Source organism: Pantherophis guttatus, chromosome 17 (genome assembly GCF_059756535.1).
Source record: "Pantherophis guttatus breed Tessera chromosome 17, ASM5975653v1, whole genome shotgun sequence".
Classification (NCBI taxonomy): domain Eukaryota; kingdom Metazoa; phylum Chordata; class Lepidosauria; order Squamata; family Colubridae; genus Pantherophis; species Pantherophis guttatus.
This window is the reverse complement of record NC_142079.1, coordinates 7,862,389-7,884,147: the sequence shown is the minus strand read 5'-3', so window position 1 is coordinate 7,884,147 and position 21,759 is coordinate 7,862,389. Positions and strand designations below refer to the sequence as shown.

Sequence of the window (21,759 nt, the reverse complement as noted above, 5' to 3'; positions counted from 1 at the left end):
TAGAAAACCTCCAAGGTCCCTTCTATTCTTGATTGATTGATTGATTGGAATGGTCAATGGAGGAGAAGATCTCCAAGGTCCCTCCCAGTTCTATTCTGATTGATTGATTGATTGATTGATTCAAATGACTCTAGGGTCTCCTTGAGCAGGAGCTGGTGGGGCTGGACTAGATGACCTCCAAGGTCCTCCCAGCTCTACTGATTGATTGATTGGAATGGTCAATGGAGTAGAAGCCCTGCCAAGGTCCCTCCCAGTTCTATTCTGATTGATGGATTGAAATGGTCTAGGTAGGATCCCCTGCTTGAGGCAAGGGGGGGCTGGACTAGATGACCTCCAAGGCCCCTCCCAGCTCTACTGATTGGTTGATTGACTGATTGGAATGGTCAATGGGAGTAGAAGCCCCGCCAAGGTCCCTCCCAGTTCTATTCTGATTGATTGATTGATTGACTGATTGATTGATTGACATGGTCTAGGATCCCCTGCTTGAGGCAAGGGGGCTGGACTAGATGACCTCCAAGGTTCCTCCCAGCTCTACTGATTGATTGATTGATTGGTTGGAATGGTCAATGGGAGTAGAAGCCCTGCCAAGGTCCCTCCCAGTTCTATTCTGATTGATTGATTGACTGATTGATTGATTGACATGGTCTAGGATCCCCTGCTTGAGGCAAGGGGGCTGGACTAGATGACCTCCAAGGTTCCTCCCAGCTCTACTGATTGATTGATTGATTGGTTGGAATGGTCAATGGGAGTAGAAGCCCTGCCAAGGTCCCTCCCAGTTCTATTCTGATTGATTGATTGGTTGACTGATTGATTGACATGGTCTAGGATCCCCTGCTTGAGGCAAGGGGGGGCTGGACTAGATGACCTCCAAGGCCCCTCCCAGCTCTACTGATTGGTTGATTGACTGATTGGAATGGTCAATGGGAGTAGAAGCCCTGCCAAGGTCCCTCCCAGTTCTATTCTGATTGACTGGTTGATTGACTGATTGATTGACATGGTCTAGGATCCCCTGCTTGAGGCAAGGGGGGGGGGCTGGACTAGATGACCTCCAAGGTCCCTTTCCAGCTGTACTGATTGATTGATTGATTGGTTGGTTGGAATGGTCAATGGGAGTAGAAGCCCTGCCAAGGTCCCTCCCAGTTCTATTCTGATTGACTGGTTGATTGATTGATTGACATGGTCTAGGATCCCCTGCTTGAGGCAAGGGGGGGCTGGACTAGATGACCTCCAAGGTCCCTTTCCAGCTCTACTGATTGATTGATTGATTGATTGACTGATTGGAATGGTCAATGGGAGTAGAAGCCCTGCCAAGGTCCCTCCCAGTTCTATTCTGATTGACTGGTTGATTGACTGATTGATTGACATGGTCTAGGATCCCCTGCTTGAGGCAAGGGGGGGGGCTGGACTAGATGACCTCCAAGGCCCCTCCCAGCTCTACTGATTGGTTGATTGACTGATTGGAATGGTCAATGGGAGTAGAAGCCCTGCCAAGGTCCCTCCCAGTTCTATTCTGATTGACTGGTTGATTGATTGATTGACATGGTCTAGGATCCCCTGCTTGAGGCAAGGGGGGGGCTGGACTAGATGACCTCCAAGGTCCCTTTCCAGCTGTACTGATTGATTGATTGATTGGTTGGTTGGAATGGTCAATGGCGTAGAAGCCCTGCCAAGGTCCCTCCCAGTTCTATTCTGATTGACTGGTTGATTGACTGATTGATTGACATGGTCTAGGATCCCCTGCTTGAGGCAAAGGGGGGGGCTGGACTAGACGACCTCCAAGGTCCCTTTCCAGCTCTAATTCTACGATTGACTGATCAGTTTTCCGCGGCCAGCCCTCTTTATCCTCCTCCTCCTCCTCCTCCTCCCGGCTGCTAATGCTGCCTTATGAGCTCTTGCTTTTTCCCCCAAGAAGCCCCCCCTCCCCCAGCCCCAGCCGCCCCCTCCCCCCCCCCGGCTGCACCTTCTCGAGCGGGGCGGGTCTCTGGACGGCCAGCGAGCGGGCGAGCGACAGCACCGTGTTGAAGTAGAAGCCCCGCGACGAAGCCGGGCTGCCTTGCCTCTCGGAGCGCGCGGCGGTGACGGCGGCCGCGGTGGCAGCCGCCGCGGTCGCCACGGCCAGCGCCGACATCTTGGTTGGAGCTGAGGGGAGACAGAGAAGCCGCCTCAGCAAGACGCCACGCCCCTCACGCCGGGCCACGCCCCTCACGCTCCTCACGCAAGGACGGGAGAGAGCGGCGGCCGGCTCTTCTCGCGAGAGCTGCCGCCGAGATGGCTCCGGCGCAGGCGCGCTAGCCTTTTTTTGGTTTGTTAACCCCGCCCCCTCCGCAAGAGCTGTAGCTCCGCCCCCTCCCTCTAATCACGGGATGGTTCGACCCGGCGGCCTTGTCCGTGACCGGAAGTGAGGCAGAGGTCGAGTAGCCCGTGGGTGGCGCCTGAGGGAAACTCCCGGGTGGGCGGTTAATCGCCGGCTTTGTCTCTTCGGAGAAGGCGACGACGTTGGCTTTCTTCAACGGCCTGCCTTTCCCCCCCCTTTCTGGCGCTTCGGGGGTGGGGGGGAGGTGAGGTTCCACAACACCCCTGCGAGGTAGGCTGGGCTGAGGGGGAAGGGGGCGGCTGAGGTGGCGTCGCGCTTGTTTATCCTGCCAGTGGGGTGGTGGTGGGAGGCGGATTTGTTAAAAAAAAAAAATAAATTAGACGTTTTAATCCTATCCTAGTACAGGTCTCCTGCGTGAGCAGGGAGGGGGCTGGACTAGATGACCTCCAGGGTCCCTTCCAGTTCTGTTACTGTTATGGTGGCTCTATCCAATGTATAGACTTTGTTTCTTTGGCCCTTCTCGGAGTGGGAGGGGGGTGTCTCTGAGCGAGGCCTCACAACGGCCCCGTGAGGTAGGCTGGGCTGAGATAGATGACCTCAAGAGCCCCTCCTGGATGGGCTTCCCTGACAGAATGAAGGTTGAGAATTGGGGGGGGGGGTTGTCCCAAGTTTTAATGACCCCATTACCGACTAGCGTCTTCCCCAACTGAGTGATTTCCACTAAAGGTGGGACTACAGTGCCCATCATCTGCAGCTAATCTGGCCCAGGTAACCTGGCTGCCTTCGGGTGTGTTGTGTTCCCATTTGTTTAAAAACATTTTATATAGCTGCCCATTTCTCAGCCAATTCAGGGCTAATCCCAATCAAAAAATTTATATATATATATATATTATATATATACAGTAATATATATATTACTGCAAAAGACCCCTCACATAAGCCTGATGATGGCAGATGAGATTCTGTCAAAACGTCGCTTCTACCCTTTTAGGGATATGTTCACAATTACATGGGAAGAAACCCAAAATATTAACTCTACATATATATATATATATATTTATATATATATATATATATATATATATATATATATATATATATATATATATATATATATATATATATATATATAAATAAATTTTTTGATTGGGATTAGCCCTGAATTGGCTGAGAAATGGGCAGCTATATAAAATGTTTTTAAACAAATGGGAACACAACACACCCGAAGGCAGCCGGGTTACCTGGGCCAGATTAGCTGCGGATGATGGGCACTGTAGTCCCACCTTTAGTGGAAATCACTCAGTTGGGGAAGACCCATATAAAACCCATATAAAATCATTTGAAAAGCTATAAAATTCAACCGGTTAAAACATAAAAGATTAGAAACAATAAAAAAAATCTGGCTTCAGTCACCTCCAGCCAAGATTTAGTAAATAAATCAAATATGCTGTCATCTAATCTCTCAATGCTGGGGGGGAAAACAGGTATTTAACGCTTTAGGAAAGAACCTGCCATTTGTTTATGATATTTATTTATAATCTTTATTTATAATATTTATATAGCCGTTTATACCGCATGAACATGACTCTAGGCAGCATACAATAAAGTGGTTAAATCAAGAAAAAAAGTTAAACCCACACTAATACAATAGTAATGATTAATTTTATTAATGTGTGTTCAACTTTTATAATAATAAAAGCTATATTATATAATATTAATATAATATTAATATAATAATAATATAACATAATATATAAGTGTAATTAAGTGTTACTGAGTGTTTTTCTTGTGGCTCAGAAGGTTAATTCAACTGCCTAACATGCAGGAAGCCCAAGTTTGAATCCGAGTAAGGGTATGGCTAGCTGATGAGAGCTAAAAAGCTTGAAATAGATCTATACTAGTCTCCCTTTATTTCTTTATCAGCAAAATATAAATTTGATATTATATAATATATATATTATAAAAAATAATAAAAATTATTAGGCAAACAGATCAATATTCTGCATATAGTTCTGTATAACACTTTTGTGGGTTTCCCCTTTCTCTTAGAGCCCCAAGCCTGCTTGGGGAAAAAATAAAATAAAACATGTTTTCAGGGATTTCTTAATGCTAGAAAGGGTCAAGGCTGATCTCACCTCGGGGAAACATTTGGCCTCGTGGCTTGGCAATAACAATAAATTGAAATAATAGTAGAATTGGGTCAAATTAACAACCGTTTTGGGGTTTGTGTATTTTAAAAAATACCCTTTGAAGCAGGAACAAGGTTAAATAGTTTCGGGAAGTGAGGACAAGCTTCTTTTACGGAAGTGACATTGCCTTAGAGATGAAAAGAATATTTTGTTTCGGATGTTCTGCAATTATAACCCTAACTCCGTTGGAAAAGGGTTATAGAAGATGGTTCTGTAATCTGGGCAGGAATCGATAGCGATCCAAGCTGGGAAAGGATATGAAAGTCAGATTAAGTCACTTTGAGTCAATTAAAATCAAAGGAGATAAACAAGATATATTCTTGAAACACTGCTGAAAGGTACGGTCCAGTTCCTTAAATTATTCTGAAAGAGTTGATGATTAAATGCACAGTCCTTCCAAGGAATTATGTGGCTTCCTCTGTCAATAAGTGCTCATGTGTTTGTCATTTGGTGTCTTGCTACAGAGGTTTAGTAGATTGTGGTCAATAGTATTCACTATTTCATTAAGTAGTAAAACATTTACTATTTATTGAAATGGTAATGTGGAATGTTGATAACTTTGCAAAATGGGATATTATTTTTCATGGGAAAAGAGCCTGCTTTAAGCTGTATAAGTGTGGTTCTGTCAATATGCTCTGATGATAGTTTACTTATGTAAAAAAAAAACTTGTGCTTTTTTCAGTTAACTTTAAGAGTAGGGAAAATGTCAAATTTTGAACAACAAACCTTTCTTCGCGTTGGGACTGAAAACTCAGACTTGTCACTGAAATATTATATTTCAGTGAGAGATCTAAAATGAGATATTGTGAACGGGCAGTAAATTGTTCATAGGTTGTTTTTTTATTGTTGTGCTGTTTTTTTTTTTTCTTTTCCTATTTTAGATGCCAATCTATTGACTAAGATATTCTGGGTCTTGACTCATTCAATAAGAGGCAACTAATTATTTGGCTGCCTAAAACAGAATGTCTTGGGCCTTCCCTAAGAATGGCATTGGATTTGACTTTTTCTATTTCCAAGGTGACTTTGGCTACACTAGTTGCAAAAAAACCTGCCCACAAAGATGCCCGGAAAGGTGAATTGTCTGTTAGAGAGAACAGCAGGACTTGTGACTCAGCTGGTACACTTTGAATTTCCTGAAATTGTGGTTTTTGTTTTTCATAACCGGATAACCGATTTCTCTTTGGGCAAATTAGAAGATAGATGGAACACAACTACCCTATGCCTTTAATTGTTTGCTGTCCTTGTGTTGTGGCCCACCAGTGGCCTGTGCAGGTGGTAGCTGATTCAGACAGCAAGGAGGCTGGTGTTGTGATTCACCAGCAGCCTGTGCAGCTGGCACCCGAGTCAGACAATGAGGAGGCCGGAGAAGATTTGGTGCTAGAGGCGGGGGTTCAGCCAGGGCCTTCAGAACCTCCAGAAGCTCCCATAAGGGAAGAGGAAGAAGAGGAGGAGCCTCTTCTCAATGCACGGGCGTGCAGAGCTGCCAAAAGGCAGGAATGGCTCTTCACGAGGAGGTCTCCTCGAGAGTAAGGCTTGGGGCTAATTGGCCACTCCCTTAGCCTATTTAAGGAATGACGACGACTGAGGCAATTTGCAGAAAACAACTTCGTTCATATTCCTTCACGTATTGACTCCAGAAACGTCTGATCGGCTCTTGCTTCTCTCTTGTCATTTTTCCTGCAAATTGCTTCTGGGCATTCTGCCAACCACAGTAAGCTTACGGTTATTTGAAAGACTGTGTCTCAGAATTGAGTTATTATTCCTTGGACTCTCGTCGGCTGTCAATGAAGTTAAATTAACAGCCCTTGTTCAAAAAAGACAGATTTAAACTGTACTTGTGTTTGAACAACTACTAAAAAAGCTCATTAGTAGTCCTTAATTATTAAATTAAGGTTTGTACGGACTTTGTGAGTGCTGCATTCTTTGTGGTCCGTAGCTGGAGCAGAACACCTTGGAAGTTTTCACAGAAGTCTGCATTCAAGCAATTGGATGCTCTGTTTAAGTTGATCAGATTTCTATACCGCCCAACTCACCTAAGTGACACTGGATGGTTTACAGATAGTCCTCGATTTACGACCACCATTGAGCCCACCATTTCTGTTGTGAACAGCCAAACAGTTGTTAAATGAATTTTGCCCCATTTAATGACCTTTTTTGGCCACAGTTGTTAAGCAAATCACTGCAGTCGTTAAGTGAATCTGGCTTCCCCTATTGACTTTGCTTGTCAGAAGCCAGCTAGGAAGATTACACATGGCAGCCACCTGATTCTGGGATGCTGCAACCATCGGTAAATATATGCCAATCACCAAGTGCCCAAATTTTGATCATGTGACCATAGGAATGCTGCAATAGTCATAAGTCACTTTTTTCAGTGCCGTTGTAACTTTAAACAGTTTCTAAATGAATGGTTTTATTCGAGGACTGTGTGACTAAATGTAAATACGTTTCGTGATGAAAATTTGTTTCTCTTGCAGAGTTTGGCTCTTCAGCACATCGCCACCGATCCTTTTACACGAAGGACTCCGTCTTCGTCTGAACAACACACCGCTTGATTCTGTCCTTGTAAACCTAGATTATAGATAGAAGCCATCTGAACTTGGGGGCTGCAGCGATGTCGACTTTCCCCAAAAGTTGCAATCCTTTTGACGATGACGAGGATGACTTCAAGCCGGTCAAGTGGAACGAAGGAGATGAGCCTCCAAGAGAAGGTCCAGACAGACAAAGATATTTACAACAGGAAGTCATGAGGCTCTCGAAATCGACTCTAGATAGCACCAATAAGTCACTGTCTCTCATTTATGAGTCTGAACACGTGGGAGTCGCCGCATCAGAGGTAAACAAGAATCTCGAAAACATATTTTTCAGCGTTTGCGTGCTATGTAAGTAAGGCGAACAAGGTAATATCAGAGGGCTGGCGCGGTTACCTGGTTAGCTAATGAAACACCTGCAAGAAAACCAAGTTCAGAGAAGGATTCCACAGTCCTCCTCCTCCTCGCTCCTTCTCCACTCCACAAATCCCACTCCCTTCTAGCACTAATGATATTACCTAGTTGGGTAATGAAACACCTGCAAGAAAACCAAGTTCAGAGAAGGATTCCACAGTCCTCCTCCTCCTCGCTCCTTCTCCACTCCACAAATCCCACTCCCTTCTAGCACTAATGATATTACCTAGTTAGCTAATGAAACACCTGCAAGAAAACCAAGTTCAGAGAAGGATTCCACAGTCCTCCTCCTCCTCGCTCCTTCTCCACTCCACAAATCCCACTCCCTTCTAGCACTAATGATATTACCTAGTTGGGTAATGAAACACCTGCAAGAAAACCAAGTTCAGAGAAGGATTCCACAGTCCTCCTCCTCCTCGCTCCTTCTCCACTCCACAAATCCCACTCCCTTCTAGCACTAATGATATTACCTAGTTGGGTAATGAAACGTCTGCAAGAAAACCACCAAGCTCAGAGAGTACCAGCGACCCCTCCCCCATGGTTCAACAATCCTGAGCTACAAATATTGTGAACTATTGGTAATAATTATATTTCATATTGCCAGTGCTTTAGCTTAACAAAGAGAAAGCCACAGTCCCTTTTGCATGAAATGTGTTTCATTGAGGAATTAAAAATACCAGCATCCCTTTTGCCAGTTTTGTTTTGTTTTGTTTTGTTTTGTTTTGTTTTGTTTTGTTTTGTTTTGTTTTGTTTTGTTTTGTTTTGTTTTGTTTTGTTTTGTTTTGTTTTGTTTTGTTTTGTTTTGTTTTGTTTGAAACACCATGTTGTTTTTGGCAGGAACTTGTGCGGCAAGGGGAAGTCCTGAAGCGTTCTGAACGCATGGTGGATAAGATGGAACAAGATTTAAAGACGAGTCAGAAACACATCAATAGCATTAAGAGCGTCTTTGGGGGCTTCGTCAATTACTTCAAAGCCAAGCCGCAAGACCTCAAAGTTGAGCAGAATGGAGCCTCCGAATATCAAGGAAGCAACAGGTAAGACAAATTGAGGTTTTCTTCTAAGAAAGCAGGAAGTGGGTGGGCATCTGAGTTCATCCATGCCCAAGTGACATTCGGCTTGAATTTATTGTTAAGAGTTTTATCCCACCTTTATTACTTTTATGATTCAAGGTGGCAAACGATACCATAATACTCCTTCCTCTTTCCCCACGAAAATAATCCTGTAAAGTTGGTTCGGCTGAGAGAGAAGGACTGGCCCAAAGTCACCCAGCTGGCTTTCATGTTCTAAAGCGGAACTAGAAGTCACAGTCTCCTGGTGATTCACACAGTCACCCAGTCAAGTTACATGCCTAAAGTGGGACTAGAACTTCCAGTCTCCTGGCGATTGGCTGAAAGTCATCCATCCAGCTTTCATAGCTAAAGTGGGACTAGAACTCCCAGTCTCCTAGCGATTGGCCGAAAGTCACCCATCCAGCTTTCATAGCTAAAGTGGGGCTAGAACTCCCAGTCTCCTAGCGATTGGCCGAAAGTCACCCATCCAGCTTTCATAGCTAAAGTGGGGCTAGAACTCCCAGTCTCCTAGCGATTGGCCGAAAGTCACCCATCCAGCTTTCATAGCTAAAGTGGGACTAGAACTCCCAGTCTCCTAGCGATTGGCCGAAAGTCACCCATCCAGCTTTCATAGCTAAAGTGGGACTAGAACTCCCAGTCTCATAGCGATTGGCCGAAAGTCACCCAACCAGCTTTCATACCTAAAGTGGGACTAGAAATCCCAGTCTCCTAGCGATTGGCTGAAAGTCATCCAACCAGCTTTCATACCTAAGGTGGGATTAGAAATCCCAGTCTCCTGGCGATTGGCCGAAAGTCATCCAACAGCTTTCATACCTAAGGTGGGACTAGAAGTCACAGTCTCCTAGCGATTGCCGAAAAGTCACCCAGTTGGTTTTCATGCTAAAGGCAGGCCTAGGTTTCTCCGCCAGCACATTAACCACTATATGTCAGACTTATATATGGGATCTTTCTTTCTGAAAGAGGGTGAGAAAATAAAACAGCCATCTTCAGTGTGCAGACTTTCCAATAATTATCTGTGGGTTTGTGGTTAAACCCAAGAGGATGTTCTCAGCCTGAGCAGCTGCTTTAACCATACCCACAGTAAATAAATCGTTTAATACGGAAATATAGCAGATAGGGGGAAAATTTTTTTTTCTAACACAGTGTTTCTCAACCTTGGCAACTTTGAGATAGGTGGACTCCAACTCCCAGAATTCCACAGCCAGCTTAAAGTCCACACACTCTTAAAGTTACCAAGGTTGAGAGACATTGATAACACAAAGCTTATTTCTGTTGGGAAGCAAGTGGAGCTGTAAATGCTGAATGTGGGAAATTCCCTTTTTTGCCCTCTGTCTAGATTAAAAGAAGCATTATCCGTCAGCAAAGAGCAGGAGTCCAAGTACCAGGAGACGCATCCCAATTTACGGAAGTTGGACAACTCAGGTTTGCTTGATCTTGTTTGGCTCTCTGCATTTTATACAACTTGAACATTGTCATCGTTATTTTGGGCAGCAGTACAAGACCACCTGTGTTTATTAATCTGAAAATAAGGTAAAAGGTAAAGGTTCCCCTTGCACATATGTGCTAGTCATTCCCGACTCTAGGGGACGGTGCTTATCTCCATTTCAAAGCTGAAGAACCAGCGCTGTCCAAAGACGTCTCTGTGGTCATGTGGCCGGCATGACTCAACGCCAAAGGCGCACGGAATGCTGTTCCCTTCCCACCAAAGGTGGTCCCTATTTTTCTACTTGCATTGGTTTTTTACGTGCTTTTGAACTGCTAGGTTGGCAGAAGCTGGGACAAGTAATGGGAGCTCACCCCCTTACGCGGCACTAGGGATTCAAACCGCTGAACTGCCGACCTTTCGATCAACAAGCTCAGCTTCTTAGCCACTGAGCCACCACGGCAGTGGCTACCGAATTTTTTGGAGTATAAAACGAACCTTTTTCCCCCCTAAAAGAGGGTGGAAATGTTGGTGTGTCTTATACACCTAATACAGCCTCCTGAAGCCCCGCCCTGCTCATTTCATTTTTGCGAAAAACGGGGCCATTTTTCGCCTTTTTTTTTTTTTGCAAAAATAGGCCCGTTTTTGCCCTCCCCCAGGAGCACTCTGCAGGCCTCCCAAACCCTCTGCGTATCTCATTTTTTGCAAAAACGGGGGGAAAATGGGCCGTTTTTCACACATTTTGCGAAAAATGGGGCGCACAGAGGGTTTGGGAGGCCTGCAGAGTGCTCCTGAGGGCCAGGGAGGGCAAAAACTTTTTTTCTTGCTTACCTCTTCGAAATCTTGGTGCGTCTTATACACCGGTGCGTTTTATAGGCCAAAAAATGCGGTAAGTCAGAAAATAACCTTGCTTAATTTGGAGGGGACTGTATGCTAGTCTCATACAAGCTAGGCCCTTGAATATGACTTAGTTTTTAAAAGGGACGTCCTTGAACCTTAAGCTGGGTGTCTAAAGAACTGTCATTTTCTTCTTCCTTTCCAGACTTCAGTTCCAGTGGAAGTAGTTCAAACAATCCATCCCAGTCTGATCATTACCCCAGGAACCAGCACCTCCGTGCTTACCACCAGAAAATTGATAGCAACTTAGGTGAGTCACGATAGCCCATGTTCTCCAGTGTTAATCTTAGTTGTTTGCTCGTCTTATGATCACAACTGAGCCCCAAATTTCCATTATTGCTAAAACAGCACTGCTAAGTGAGTTTTTCCCAACTTTAGGACCTTTCTTGCCACGTTTGTTAAGTGGATCACTGCAGTTGTTAAGGAACAGGGTTGTAAAGTGAACCCGGCTTCCCTGTTCACTTTGCCTGTCAGAAGGTCGCAAAAAAGGGGATCGCATGACCTTGGAATGCTGCACGTATGTTATAAATACATGCCAGTTGCCAAGCATCTGAATTTTGATCCCATGACCATGGGGATCGTTAAGTGTGAAAATTGGTCATGGGTCACTTTTTTTTCAGTGCTGCTGTAACTTCGAACGGTCCCTAATCAAATGGTTGTAAGTTGAGGATCACCTGTATTAAGCCTTCTAGACTTTTGAGCATCTTTTTTTAAGAAGAAAATGGTCTTGTTCAAGGGTGGGCTTCAAAAATTTTAGCAAGGGGTTCTCTGCCCCTTGCTGGGTGGACGTGGCCATGGTGGGGGTGGCCTAGTCGGCTTACTGCATCACGGCGGGAGGCATTTTTGCCCTCCCCAGTCTCCAGAGGCTTTCCTCGAGCCTCTGGGAGGGCGAAAACGGCCTCCCCAGGTTCCGGAGGCCCTCTGGAGGCCATAAACGTGACTGTTTACAGCCTTCCTGAACTTCTGGTAGGCCCGTTGTTTGTCCTCCCCAAGCCTCCACGCGCACCCTGCACTTAACCTGCATCCAAAACGGGCCACGTGGGGACTCCTGGGAGGGACAAGGCAGGGTGGGCTGGGCCAGCCAGCCAGGAGTGGGATTTGGGGATTCTCCGAACTGCACCGAATCTTAGCTAGAGGTTCTCCCAAACCGCTGCAAACTCCCAACAGCTCTCCCCTAGTCTTGTTCCTATTTCCTAGCAGAGGAGGAATTGGGACAAAGCTACTAGCATTATTGTCTTTCCCAGCAGACAATATTTAGGAAAATCAAGTTAATACTTTGCAGAAACCATAGTTACTATTAAGCATGTTTCTTGAGCAACCCACAATGACCTGACTTGCAACGTGATGGTTTACTGACCCCGGTAGTTATAGTTACACAGTGCAAATAGCTGAAACCTGAAACACCCCATTTTGGCTTAATGCAGGGGTGAAATTCGCCCCGCTGGGTCAAATCCTCAAATCCTCTTTTAATTTAACCAAGGGAACCTCCTGAATAGTCTTGGATACAAACTGCCTCACAAACACCTCTGTGTTTGTCTACCTTTTGTGTTGCTAATGTTACGCTTTTGTGGGGTGGGGGGGATCTTTGCAGATGACATGTCCACCGGGCTGGGCCGACTGAAAAATCTCGCTCTTGGCTTGCAAACCGAAATAGATGATCAGGATGAGATCCTGAATCGCCTCACCGGGAAAGTGGACACCTTGGACATCAACATCAAAAGCACAGACAAGCGAATCAAGGAGGAGCTTTAAAGGAATCCTGGGGCGTCTCTCACCTCATGTTTATAAACTCAATATATTTTATGCAGCTGGGGGGGCCTTTTCTTGCCCCAGCTGCATTGGGAAAGCGCTAGAGAAAAGAGGTTGCTAGTCCATCTTGCTGTGTGATTAAAAGTGTGAATAGTCTTAAGTGCAATCTGAGAAATTTAAGCTACTTACTTTCGCGTGTAATTCATAAAAGCACTCTGAAGTGCTGCTGGAACTTCTGATTTTGGAGGAAACATCTCAATTCTGGACAATGATTGGAAAAGACGATTATACCCTGCCTTTCGGTATTCCTTTCGCCTTAATTGTAGCAGGTACGTGCATTGCCTCTTTCACTTCCTGCACATGTATACATTTTTATAAAAGGCTAGCTACATATAGTTGAACAACAGTATAAGTGCAAAGTTCGCCGTACATTTCAAAGCTGGGTTGTGACAAGATGCTTCTGGTGCATGCGATGAAAACCTCACCCTGACTCCAAACTTAAGCTACACCAATAAAGCAGTCATTATCAACTCAATGTTTATTACAGTCAAAGACCAGAGCAAGTTAAAAACACTTGAGGAATATCCCGTTAAAAATTCTAGGACGAAATAACAACAAATCTATATTTAATCTATATTAAAATTCTAGAACAAAATAATAACAGATCTATATTAAGAATCACAACTTGGCATCCAATCTAGAATTTTTAACGGGATATTCCTTTTCACTTGCTCCGGTCTTTGACTGGCATAAACTTTGACTTGAAGCAGTCATTGTGGGGGTTGGTATGTTTGTGTCAGTCTCCAAAGTACTTGCCTACTTGATTTGTGCCAGTACAATTAAACCCAAACTCAGAAAGAAAGAAAGAAAAAAGATTTAGATGAAGGCATGTCTCCAAGACTTAAAAGCTTCAGGATGCTACTTTGGGTAGGAATGCTTCAATGCAAAATAATGCCTTTTGTGGTTTTCTCTCAGCAACGCTTCTCTGGCCTGTAGCTGTTGAGCCTTGTTGACTCAATATCTTGTACAAGGCTGTTACTGCTCTAGGTCTATTTTAAAAATAATATTGGAGAAGAAACTACACGGGGGAGGCACTCTAAATTTCCACTCAACTGATTCCAATGGACCCCTTTCAACACAGTTAAATTTCACCCGTGAGATCTTGTCTCGTGCATCTGTGCCCAGGTGAACTTGTGATTGTTTGATTTGCGGCTTTCTTCCCTGATGAATGAAAGGTCCATTCCTGAAAATAGTCTTTGTCCTTATGGGTGATATTTTATTCCTGGAATGTCACTTCTCTTTTGTGTGAGTGTGTTAAATTCTACATAATCTGTCTATACTTGATAGCAAAATACCAATTTTCTTGTAAGTGTGTCTTCAGTAAATCATTACAGTGAGGAATTTTGGAAACAGCATTCATTAAAACAATTGTTTCTCCCCCGTGTTGCTATTTATTAGATACCAGCTGGAATCTTGGGCGTTTCTATGTCGATATCTCTTCAAATTGACTTTGGCTTTAATTCCTAATTCCTTGGCAGTTTGGCAGAAGCCAATTATGGCAATGCCTAAGCACATCAAATAATTACCGTAGTTCTTTAATCCACTTCTGTTTGTAAGCCAAGATAAAATTTAAACAGCTAATAACACTGCCACAATCGTGAGAAATACCTTTGCCTTCCGTCAAAGCATTTTATTTGGGCACAGTGAAAGGCAGTTTTTCCAGTTGAGATTATTTCTTCCTCCGGATCTTGTTCAGTTAGCTTTATTGATTAGCCTGTAGGCCATATCAAAGCACAAGGTGCAAGACACACACAACCAATAAAATCTTATACAAACAATTTAAAATAAAAGAAGGGTAAAATACAATAGTGGGATAAGATACAATATAATCTGATACATAAATATATAAAATAGAGTAAAATGACATACAATTATATTTCAATGTCACCCAATCTACCCCAATCAGTCCCATGTACGCAGATCTCAACCAAACCATTTTGTTTAAGTACTGTGCTGTGTTAAATGTTATTTTCAAGTTCTGGCCATACATAAAGTAAGTTGATTTGCACGCTGATGGTTTTAACATTGAAATATTACATTCAACTAGGGGAAGAGAACGCATTTAGCCTATTCTCCTTGTTCCCTTCCCGTGGAGCTAATTTAAACCTTAAAATGTTTAATAAAGAAGACTGCATAAAAGTTTTGAGGTGCACATGAAAAATAGCTGTGGATGATCCATTTGGCTGAAATAGTGAAGATACTTGCTTCTCGTGTTTTTCTAGGAAAGCAGCTTTTCATGGAGAAACTTTGGGAAGGCACCCTGGTGCTCTGTTTTAAACCCTTTGCCCACTGTGGTGGGGATGCAATGTTTTTGAAAATATCAAGGATTGTGATAATTAAAGAATTTTGGGATTTCTTAAGAGTTGCTTGGGGCGGTTGCCAAGAAGCAAAGAAGATATTTTTCATTTGTGTTGCTTTTGCTTTAGGCAAAATAATCCCCCCACTGTAACTTTCACGCTTATGTTAGCTACACCTTAAACATGATTTCAATATGCCTCTTCTTTCTGATGTCATCTCCACGCACTTCTGTCTTACCTAATTGAGAAAGTCATCTTGAACCAAGTATTGGGGTATGTACTTTATTGAACTCTTCGGTGGGCTAACTTTCTAAATTAAATATATCTTTATGGTTTCTTCAGGCATTTGGCATTTTCTCCTAACTAGACAAAACAAATTTTTGCAGAGGGAATTTGTCTTTCTCTAACCAAATATTTTTATTCTTGTAACCAGCCCTTCTTCGAGTTCTCTCAAGGGTGTGAAAAAGATATATATGTAGCTGTTTCTTTATTTTTCACGGTGTGATGGCATCGCTATAGAGCAGTGTTGGCAAACCTTTTCGGCACCAAGTGCCTAAATGGGAGCGAGCGCGCACACACGGGGGAGTGCCGGAAACCAGTCGAGCAGCTGCCTGGCGCACGAATTTCAATTGCGTGACAACGGAGAGGCTGCAACAGTCCTCGGTGTGTGTGTGGGGGGGGGGGAACCCCAGTCATCAGTACCTTTTTTCCAGTGCCCTTCTAATAGTCACTAAGTGAACGGTTGTAAGTCAAGAACTACCTATAGATCCCCAACTTTGTGTATCACGAAAGAATAGAATAGAATAGAATAGAATAGAATAGAATAGAATAGAATAGAATAGAATAGAACAGAAAATATGGAATAGAATAGAATAGAATAGAATAGAATAGAATAGAATAGAATAGAATAGAATAGAATAGAAATAAGGAATAGAATAGAAAATATGGAATGGAATAGAATGCAGAATAGTATAGAATAAGAGAGCAGGAAGGGACCTTGGAGGTCTTCTAGTCCAACCCCCTGCTTAGGCAGGAAACCCTACACCACTTCAGACAAATGATTATCCAACATCTTAAAAACTTCCAGTGTTGGAGCATTCACAACTTCTGGAGGCAAGTTGTTCCACGGATTAATTGTTCTCACTGTCAGGAAATTCCTCCTTAGTTCTAGGTTGCTTCTCTCCTTGATGAGTTTCCACCCTTTGCTTCTTGTCCTGCCCTCAGGTGCTTTGGAGAATAGCTTGACTCCCTCTTCTTTGGGGCAGCCCCTGAGATATTGGAAGACTGCTATCATGTCTCCTGTGGTCCTTCTTTTCATTAAACTAAGCATACCCAGTTCCTGCAACCGTTCTTCATATGTTTTAGCCTCCAGTCCCTTAATCATCCTGGTTGCTCTTCTCTGCACTCTTTCTAGAATTGGTGTGGGTGATAGCAGGATTTGACACCAGGCCCTGCATGGCTTTACACTTAAATAAATAAATACCCCCAAACCGTTGGATGAAGTCACTGCTGTTTCCTTCGCAGCTGTTGCTTTGAAAGAGCTGGTGGGTTGGCGCTCTTTCCCATCTGCCAAGCTAACTAGGCCACAAAAATATAGTTTGCGTGCGCGCCCAGGCCACAAAGCCCTGGCAATGTGACGATGCGCTTGCAACTTTTCCCAAGAGCCGGGACCATGGAGACGGAGTTGGCAGCCGTCCGTGCCCTTTTAAACCAGGGAGGGGGGCCCTCCAAACCGCAAACGGTCCCTCTGCATCAATGGCCCATTGAAAGAAAGGGAAGTGGTGGTAGTGAAAGGGGGGAGGAATGCTCAAATGAGGGACTGTGTCCTCTGGGTAACCTGGCAGAAGGCATGGCGAGGAGCTTCTCTGTAGAAAACAACTCGGATGGTGGCCAGCATCTGAGCAAGGGGCTTCGTTCCTAGGTTAAATAGATGGATAGATATCGATACGGAGTAGGTCAGAAAGAGGAAGAGATAGATAGATAGATAGATAACTAGATAGATAGATAGATAGATAGATAGATAGATAGATGATAGAGACATGATAGATGATAGAGACATGATATAGAGACATGATAGAGACTAGATAGAGATAAAGATAGATAGAGACTAGATAGAGATAGATAGGTAGAGAGAGAGAAGAGAGAGACATGATATAGATGATAGACATGATAGAGGTAGATGATAGAGACCAAATAGAGAGACAGATAGACATGATAGATATATAGAGACAGATAGAGACATAGGTAGATGATAGATAGATAGATAGATAAACATGATAGGTAGAGACAGATGATAGACAGGCATGATAGAGACAGAGACATGATAGACATGATAGTAGATAAAGACAGATGATAGAGACATGATGGACTAATAGATAGATAGATAGATAGATAGATAGATAGATAGATAGATAGATAGATAGACAGACAGACAGACAGACAGACAGACAGACAGACATGATAGGTAGATGATAGAGGCATGATAGAGACAGATGATAGACATGATAGAGATAGGCATGATAGAGACAGACATGATAGAGACAGATAGATGATAGAGACATGGACTAGATAGATAGATAGATGATAGATATAAAATAACATAAAAATAAATAAAAATTGATAGATAAGGTATGGAGGGAGAGATAGACATGGATAGATAGTTAAAGATGGATAGATAAGATTAGAGATGTGGATAGATGGAGTAGGTAAGAAAAGAGATGGATAGATAGGTGGGCGAATAGGTCAGAAAGAGGACGAGAAGGAGATACGGATAAATAAGAAAACGGATAGATAAGAAAAGGGATAGAGAGAGACAAATTGGATAGTTAAGAAAGAGATGGATAGAGAAGAGTAGATAGAGATGGATAGATGGAGTGGGTAAGAGAAGAGAATGGCTGGATAAATATTTTTAGGTAAGAGAGAAGGTAGATTACTTACTGATATCCCGCCTTTATTATTTGTATAAACTCCAGACGGTGAACACATCTAATACTCCTTCCTCGTATTTTCTCCACAACAACCCTGTGAGGAAGGCTTGATTGAGAGGAAAGAACTGGCCTAAAGTCATCCCATCAATTTTCATGCCTACGGTGGGACTGGAACTCGCCGTCTCCCGATGATCGGCCCAAAGTCACCCAGCCGGCTCTCATGCATAAGGTGGGGACCAGAACTCGCAAACCTGAAGTCAAATCTAAGCCACAGTTGTGGTTTCACTTAGCCACGGCTTCGCTCGGCAGCCGAGTTGCCAATCCCCGTTGTGGTTGCCGACTGCGAACCCACAGCCAACAAAACACAAACCATCCACCCACGTAGCAGTAAGATAAGTGAATGCAATCCCGAGGTCAATCATGTGTGATAGTTGTTGGCATACCGCCACAGCAGCGCTTCGCTCCACTACGGGTAAATAACACACGTTTCCCAAATATTTATTTTAGAGCCGATTGATGCGTTCACAAAAGACGCAGAGGATGCGATGCTGCCTATTTCAGTCCCCACATGTCTCCCATGGCATTGGCAGACCTAACAGCGGTTTGCTGAAGAACCCTTGTTTTGGGGTGTTTTCATACATGGCACTGTAGCTTGAGAGGCAAGGAAAAAAAAAAGGGGGGGGGAAAACATATTTAGGACATAAAAACACTAGGAAGGGTCCAGCCACCTGTCCTTTCGCAATTGAGATAATAAAGAGATTAGGTGACTATTGGGCATCAAACTGCCCAGGTGGAATGCTTGGTGGGAGGAGGAGGAGGAGGAGGAGGGACAGAGGAAGAGAGGAGGAGGAGGAGGAGGAGGAGGAGGAGGAGGAGGAGGAGGAGGAGGAGGAGGAGGAGGAGGAGGAGGAGAAGAAGAAGAAGAAAAGAAGAAGAAGAAGAAGAAGAAGAAGAAGAAGAAGAAGAAGAAGAAGAAGAAGAAGAAGAAGAGGAGGAGGGGAGAAAGTGTTTTCTGAATTTCATGGAAGCTCCTGCCAGTTTTGATGGCAGGATGATCGGGGATGTTATTTTTGGGATGGAGGAAGGCAAGAAATTGGGTTCCTGCGAGGCAAGAATTCTCCCTCCATATTTAGGATTTGCTGGGGATTTTTAAAATTAATTCCCTAACTTCACCCCCCCACACACACACACTTTCCTTCCAAACAGGATGGACTCCCAATTTGATTCATGAAGCCCCTCTGAAAAAGATCAGTTTTAAACTGAGGGGGGGGAAATCAGCATCTTCGGAGGAGGAGGAGGAGGAGGAGGAGAAGGAGGAGGAGGAGGAGAGGAAGAAGAAGAAGAAGAAGGAGAAGAAGAAGAAGAAGAAGAAGAAGAAGAAGAAGAAGAAGAAGAAGAAGAAGAAGAAGAAGAAGAAGAAGAAGAAGAAGAAGAAGAAGAAGAAGAAGAAGAAGAAGAAGAAGAAAGGAGGAGGAGGAGGAGAAGAGGAGGAAGGAGGGGAAGGGAGGGGGAAGATGGAATGAGAGGTGGAGCTGAAATTCATGTTCATTTCATGAATACTTCTGAGAGTGAAATAGCTTGAGAGGCACTGAAAAAAAAAGGGGGGGGAAGCATCTTTGGGACATAAAAACACTAGTTAGGGTCCAGCCACCTGTCCTTTCGCAATTGAGATAATAAAGAGATTAGGTGACTTGGGCATCAACCTGCCCAGGTGGAATGCTTGATGGGAGGAGGAGGAGGAGGAGAAGGAGAAGAAGAAGAGGAGGAGGAGGAAGAAGAAGAAAGAGAAGGGAAGGAAAGGAAAGGGGAAGATGGAATGAGAGGTGGTGCGGAAATATTTATTTATTTATTTATTGGTTCATATGCCGTCCTTCTCCGGAGACTCAGGGCGGCTTACAATGCGTTAAGCAATAGCCTTCATACTTTTGTATAAACCTGCTTAGTAGGGCTTTCGGCTCCCCCCCCCCCAGCGATGTTCTTTTTTTATATACAAAGTCAGCTTATTGCCCCCACAATCCGGGTCCTCATTTTACCTACCTTGAAAAGGATGGAAGGCTGAGTCAACCTTGAGCCTGGTGAGATTCGAACTCGCAGTAATTGCAGGCAGCTTGGTGTTCCTTAACAGCATTTTAACCTGCTGCGCCACCAAGGCTCTGTTGTCTTAAATAGACACAGGATGGTTGCGCTGTTCCATTTCATGAAATACTTCCGAGAGAGTAAAATATCTTACGATTGAAATAGAAACGTAAAGCAAAATTAAAGAGTTTTTAGAGACTCTCCTTACAGAAGGAGAAGAAACAAGAAGGAAGAAAGGGGGAAAAAAAGGAAAGGGAGGGAGGGAAGGAAGGAAAGAAAGAAAGAAAAAGAAAGGAAAGAAAGAAAAAAAGAAAGAAAAAGAAAGAGAAAAAGAAAGAAAAAAAAGAAAGAAAAAGAGAAAAAAAGAGAAAAAAAGGAAAGAAAAGAAAAGAAAGGAAAGAAAGGAAGAGAAAGAAAGAAAGAAAAGGAAAGAAAAAGAAAGAAAGAAAAAGAAAGAAAAAGAAAAAGAAAGAGAAAAAAGGAAAGAAGGAAAAAGAATGAATGAAAGAAAGAAAGAAAAAAGGAAAGAAAAAGAAAGAAAGAAAAAGAAAGAAAAAAGAAAAAGAAAGAGAAAAAAAGGAAAGAAAGAAAGAGAAAAAGAAAGAAAGAAAGAAAGAAAGAAAGAAAGAAAGAAAGAAAAAGAAAGAAAAAATATAGCAAAACCTTGGACTTCAGCATCATCCTGACTCATAGGATATCAGCAATTGGCAAGGGGTGGGGGGGGGATGTAAGACAAGCCCTCCCCTCACCCATTTTCCCAAGGACCCCCTTCCCCTCCTCTCCCCCTCCCAGCAGAGTGACCTTTGCCCCTTCCCCATCTCCCCCCTCCCCTCCCCTCCCCTCCCCTTCAGAGAGAGAGAGAGAGAGAGAGTCGGCGCCAAAAAAAAAAAAAAAAAAAAACCCGGCTGGCTCAGGGACTATTTCTTCCTTCGGAGGACCCCTTCTGCTTCTCGCGGGAAGAGAAGGGTGGGTAAGTCGGCCGGGAGCCCGGCGCGGAGGGATCTTCTCCCGGCACGGGGGCCGAAGCCTTGAAAAAGGAGGGGGGTCAAGAAACAGAGAGAGAGCGAGACCTCCGCGCCTGCGCAGTACCGTCCCCGCCGGAGAGCGGCTCCCCACCCCTCGCTGCCGGGCACGCGTGTGGGGCGGCCGTTCCCGGACATCCCCCCCCCCCACCAACCCGGTTTCTCTCGGGGGTCCCCCCCCCACTCTTCCCGCTTCTCAGCCTCGGGGGTCCCCTTCGCCCACCACCATGGCTCAAATCCTCCCCATAAGATTCCAGGAGCATTTTCAGGTGAGGATTTGGGGCTGGGGGCGGCGGGGGGAGGGGAGAGGGGGGGTTTGTGAGGAGGGGGGCTTCTTTTTTCTTTCCCCTCCCTCCAAGCTCCCCCCCCTCTCCTTTGGGGGGAAGTTGGGGAGGGGGCTGAGGCCTAGTAAGGGTGGGGAGGGGGCTGGAGAGACCCCTCCCCTCTTTGGGGGGGGTCTTCGTGGGGGTGGGAGCTGATGATCCCCCTCTTCTTGCAAAAGGGGGGGTCTGTATTGGGGTGATGCAAAAGAGAGGGAACCCCCCCTTCTTGAATTTGAAGGGAGGGCACTCCTTTTTTGGGGGGGACACCCCCTCCCTTTTGGGGGGTCTCCCCCACCTCTTTTTGTCTTGCTTAAAGAAGGGGGGTGGGAATCCTTTTACATTCATGCAAAAAAAACCCCTTTATTTATTAATTTGGGGGGGGGAGAAGAAGAGAAGGATTTGGGCACCTTTTTACATTTTTTATGACTTATGGGGAGGGGAGGTGGAGTGAGTGGGGGAGGGGAGCTGGG

General features: G+C 44.3%; 3 protein-coding genes and 1 pseudogene across 9 annotated transcripts in view; 2 read left to right on the top strand and 2 right to left on the bottom strand.

The window, feature by feature from the left end:
• PI4KA (phosphatidylinositol 4-kinase alpha) overlaps nucleotides 1–2,264 on the bottom strand; it is a 93,127-nt gene extending 90,863 nt beyond the window's left edge. The window contains exon 1 of one of the 2 annotated variants that reach the window (XM_087880206.1): nucleotides 1,961–2,264. In XM_087880206.1, coding sequence (XP_087736332.1) covers nucleotides 1,961–2,128 — 168 coding nt within the window. In that variant the 5' untranslated portion in view covers nucleotides 2,129–2,264. The remainder of the gene's footprint in view (nucleotides 1–1,960) is intronic. The other variant, XM_087880205.1, reaches the window with a different exon arrangement.
• SNAP29 (synaptosome associated protein 29) lies at nucleotides 2,253–14,022 on the top strand. Of its 3 annotated transcripts, XM_087880217.1 has the most exons (7): nucleotides 2,325–2,584; nucleotides 4,730–4,841; nucleotides 6,978–7,336; nucleotides 8,283–8,479; nucleotides 9,852–9,937; nucleotides 10,981–11,085; nucleotides 12,427–14,022. In XM_087880217.1, exons 3-7 carry the CDS (start codon nucleotides 7,115–7,117, stop codon nucleotides 12,585–12,587), a joined length of 771 nt encoding a protein of 256 aa, XP_087736343.1. In that variant the 5' UTR covers nucleotides 2,325–2,584; nucleotides 4,730–4,841; nucleotides 6,978–7,114; the 3' UTR covers nucleotides 12,588–14,022. The 3 variants fall into 3 exon arrangements, with proteins under 3 accessions (XP_034291663.2, XP_087736343.1, XP_087736344.1); XM_034435772.3 differs by lacking the exon at nucleotides 4,730–4,841 and having other exon boundaries at nucleotides 2,253–2,584; XM_087880218.1 differs by lacking the exon at nucleotides 4,730–4,841 and having other exon boundaries at nucleotides 2,327–2,409.
• Nucleotides 14,023–16,863: 2,841 nt separating this feature from the next.
• Nucleotides 16,864–17,934, bottom strand: LOC148111671 (uncharacterized; annotated as a pseudogene).
• A 2,979-nt stretch (nucleotides 17,935–20,913) lies between these two features.
• Nucleotides 20,914–21,759, top strand: part of CLTCL1 (clathrin heavy chain like 1) — a 60,894-nt gene continuing 60,048 nt past the window's right edge. For all 4 annotated transcript variants that reach the window (XM_060683813.2, XM_087880208.1, XM_060683812.2 and 1 more), the window contains exon 1: nucleotides 20,914–21,235. In XM_060683813.2, the coding sequence (XP_060539796.1) occupies nucleotides 21,194–21,235 (42 nt within the window). In that variant the 5' untranslated portion in view covers nucleotides 20,914–21,193. The remainder of the gene's footprint in view (nucleotides 21,236–21,759) is intronic.

Coding starts and splice junctions, on each gene's coding strand:
- SNAP29 (XM_034435772.3), top strand. CDS start 7,115: ATGTCGACTTTCCCCAAAAGTTGCAATCCTTTTGACGATGACGAGGAT. Junction 7,337..8,282: donor TGGGAGTCGCCGCATCAGAG/GTAAACAAGAAT, acceptor TGTTTTTGGCAG/GAACTTGTGCGGCAAGGGGA. Junction 11,086..12,426: donor GAAAATTGATAGCAACTTAG/GTGAGTCACGAT, acceptor GGATCTTTGCAG/ATGACATGTCCACCGGGCTG.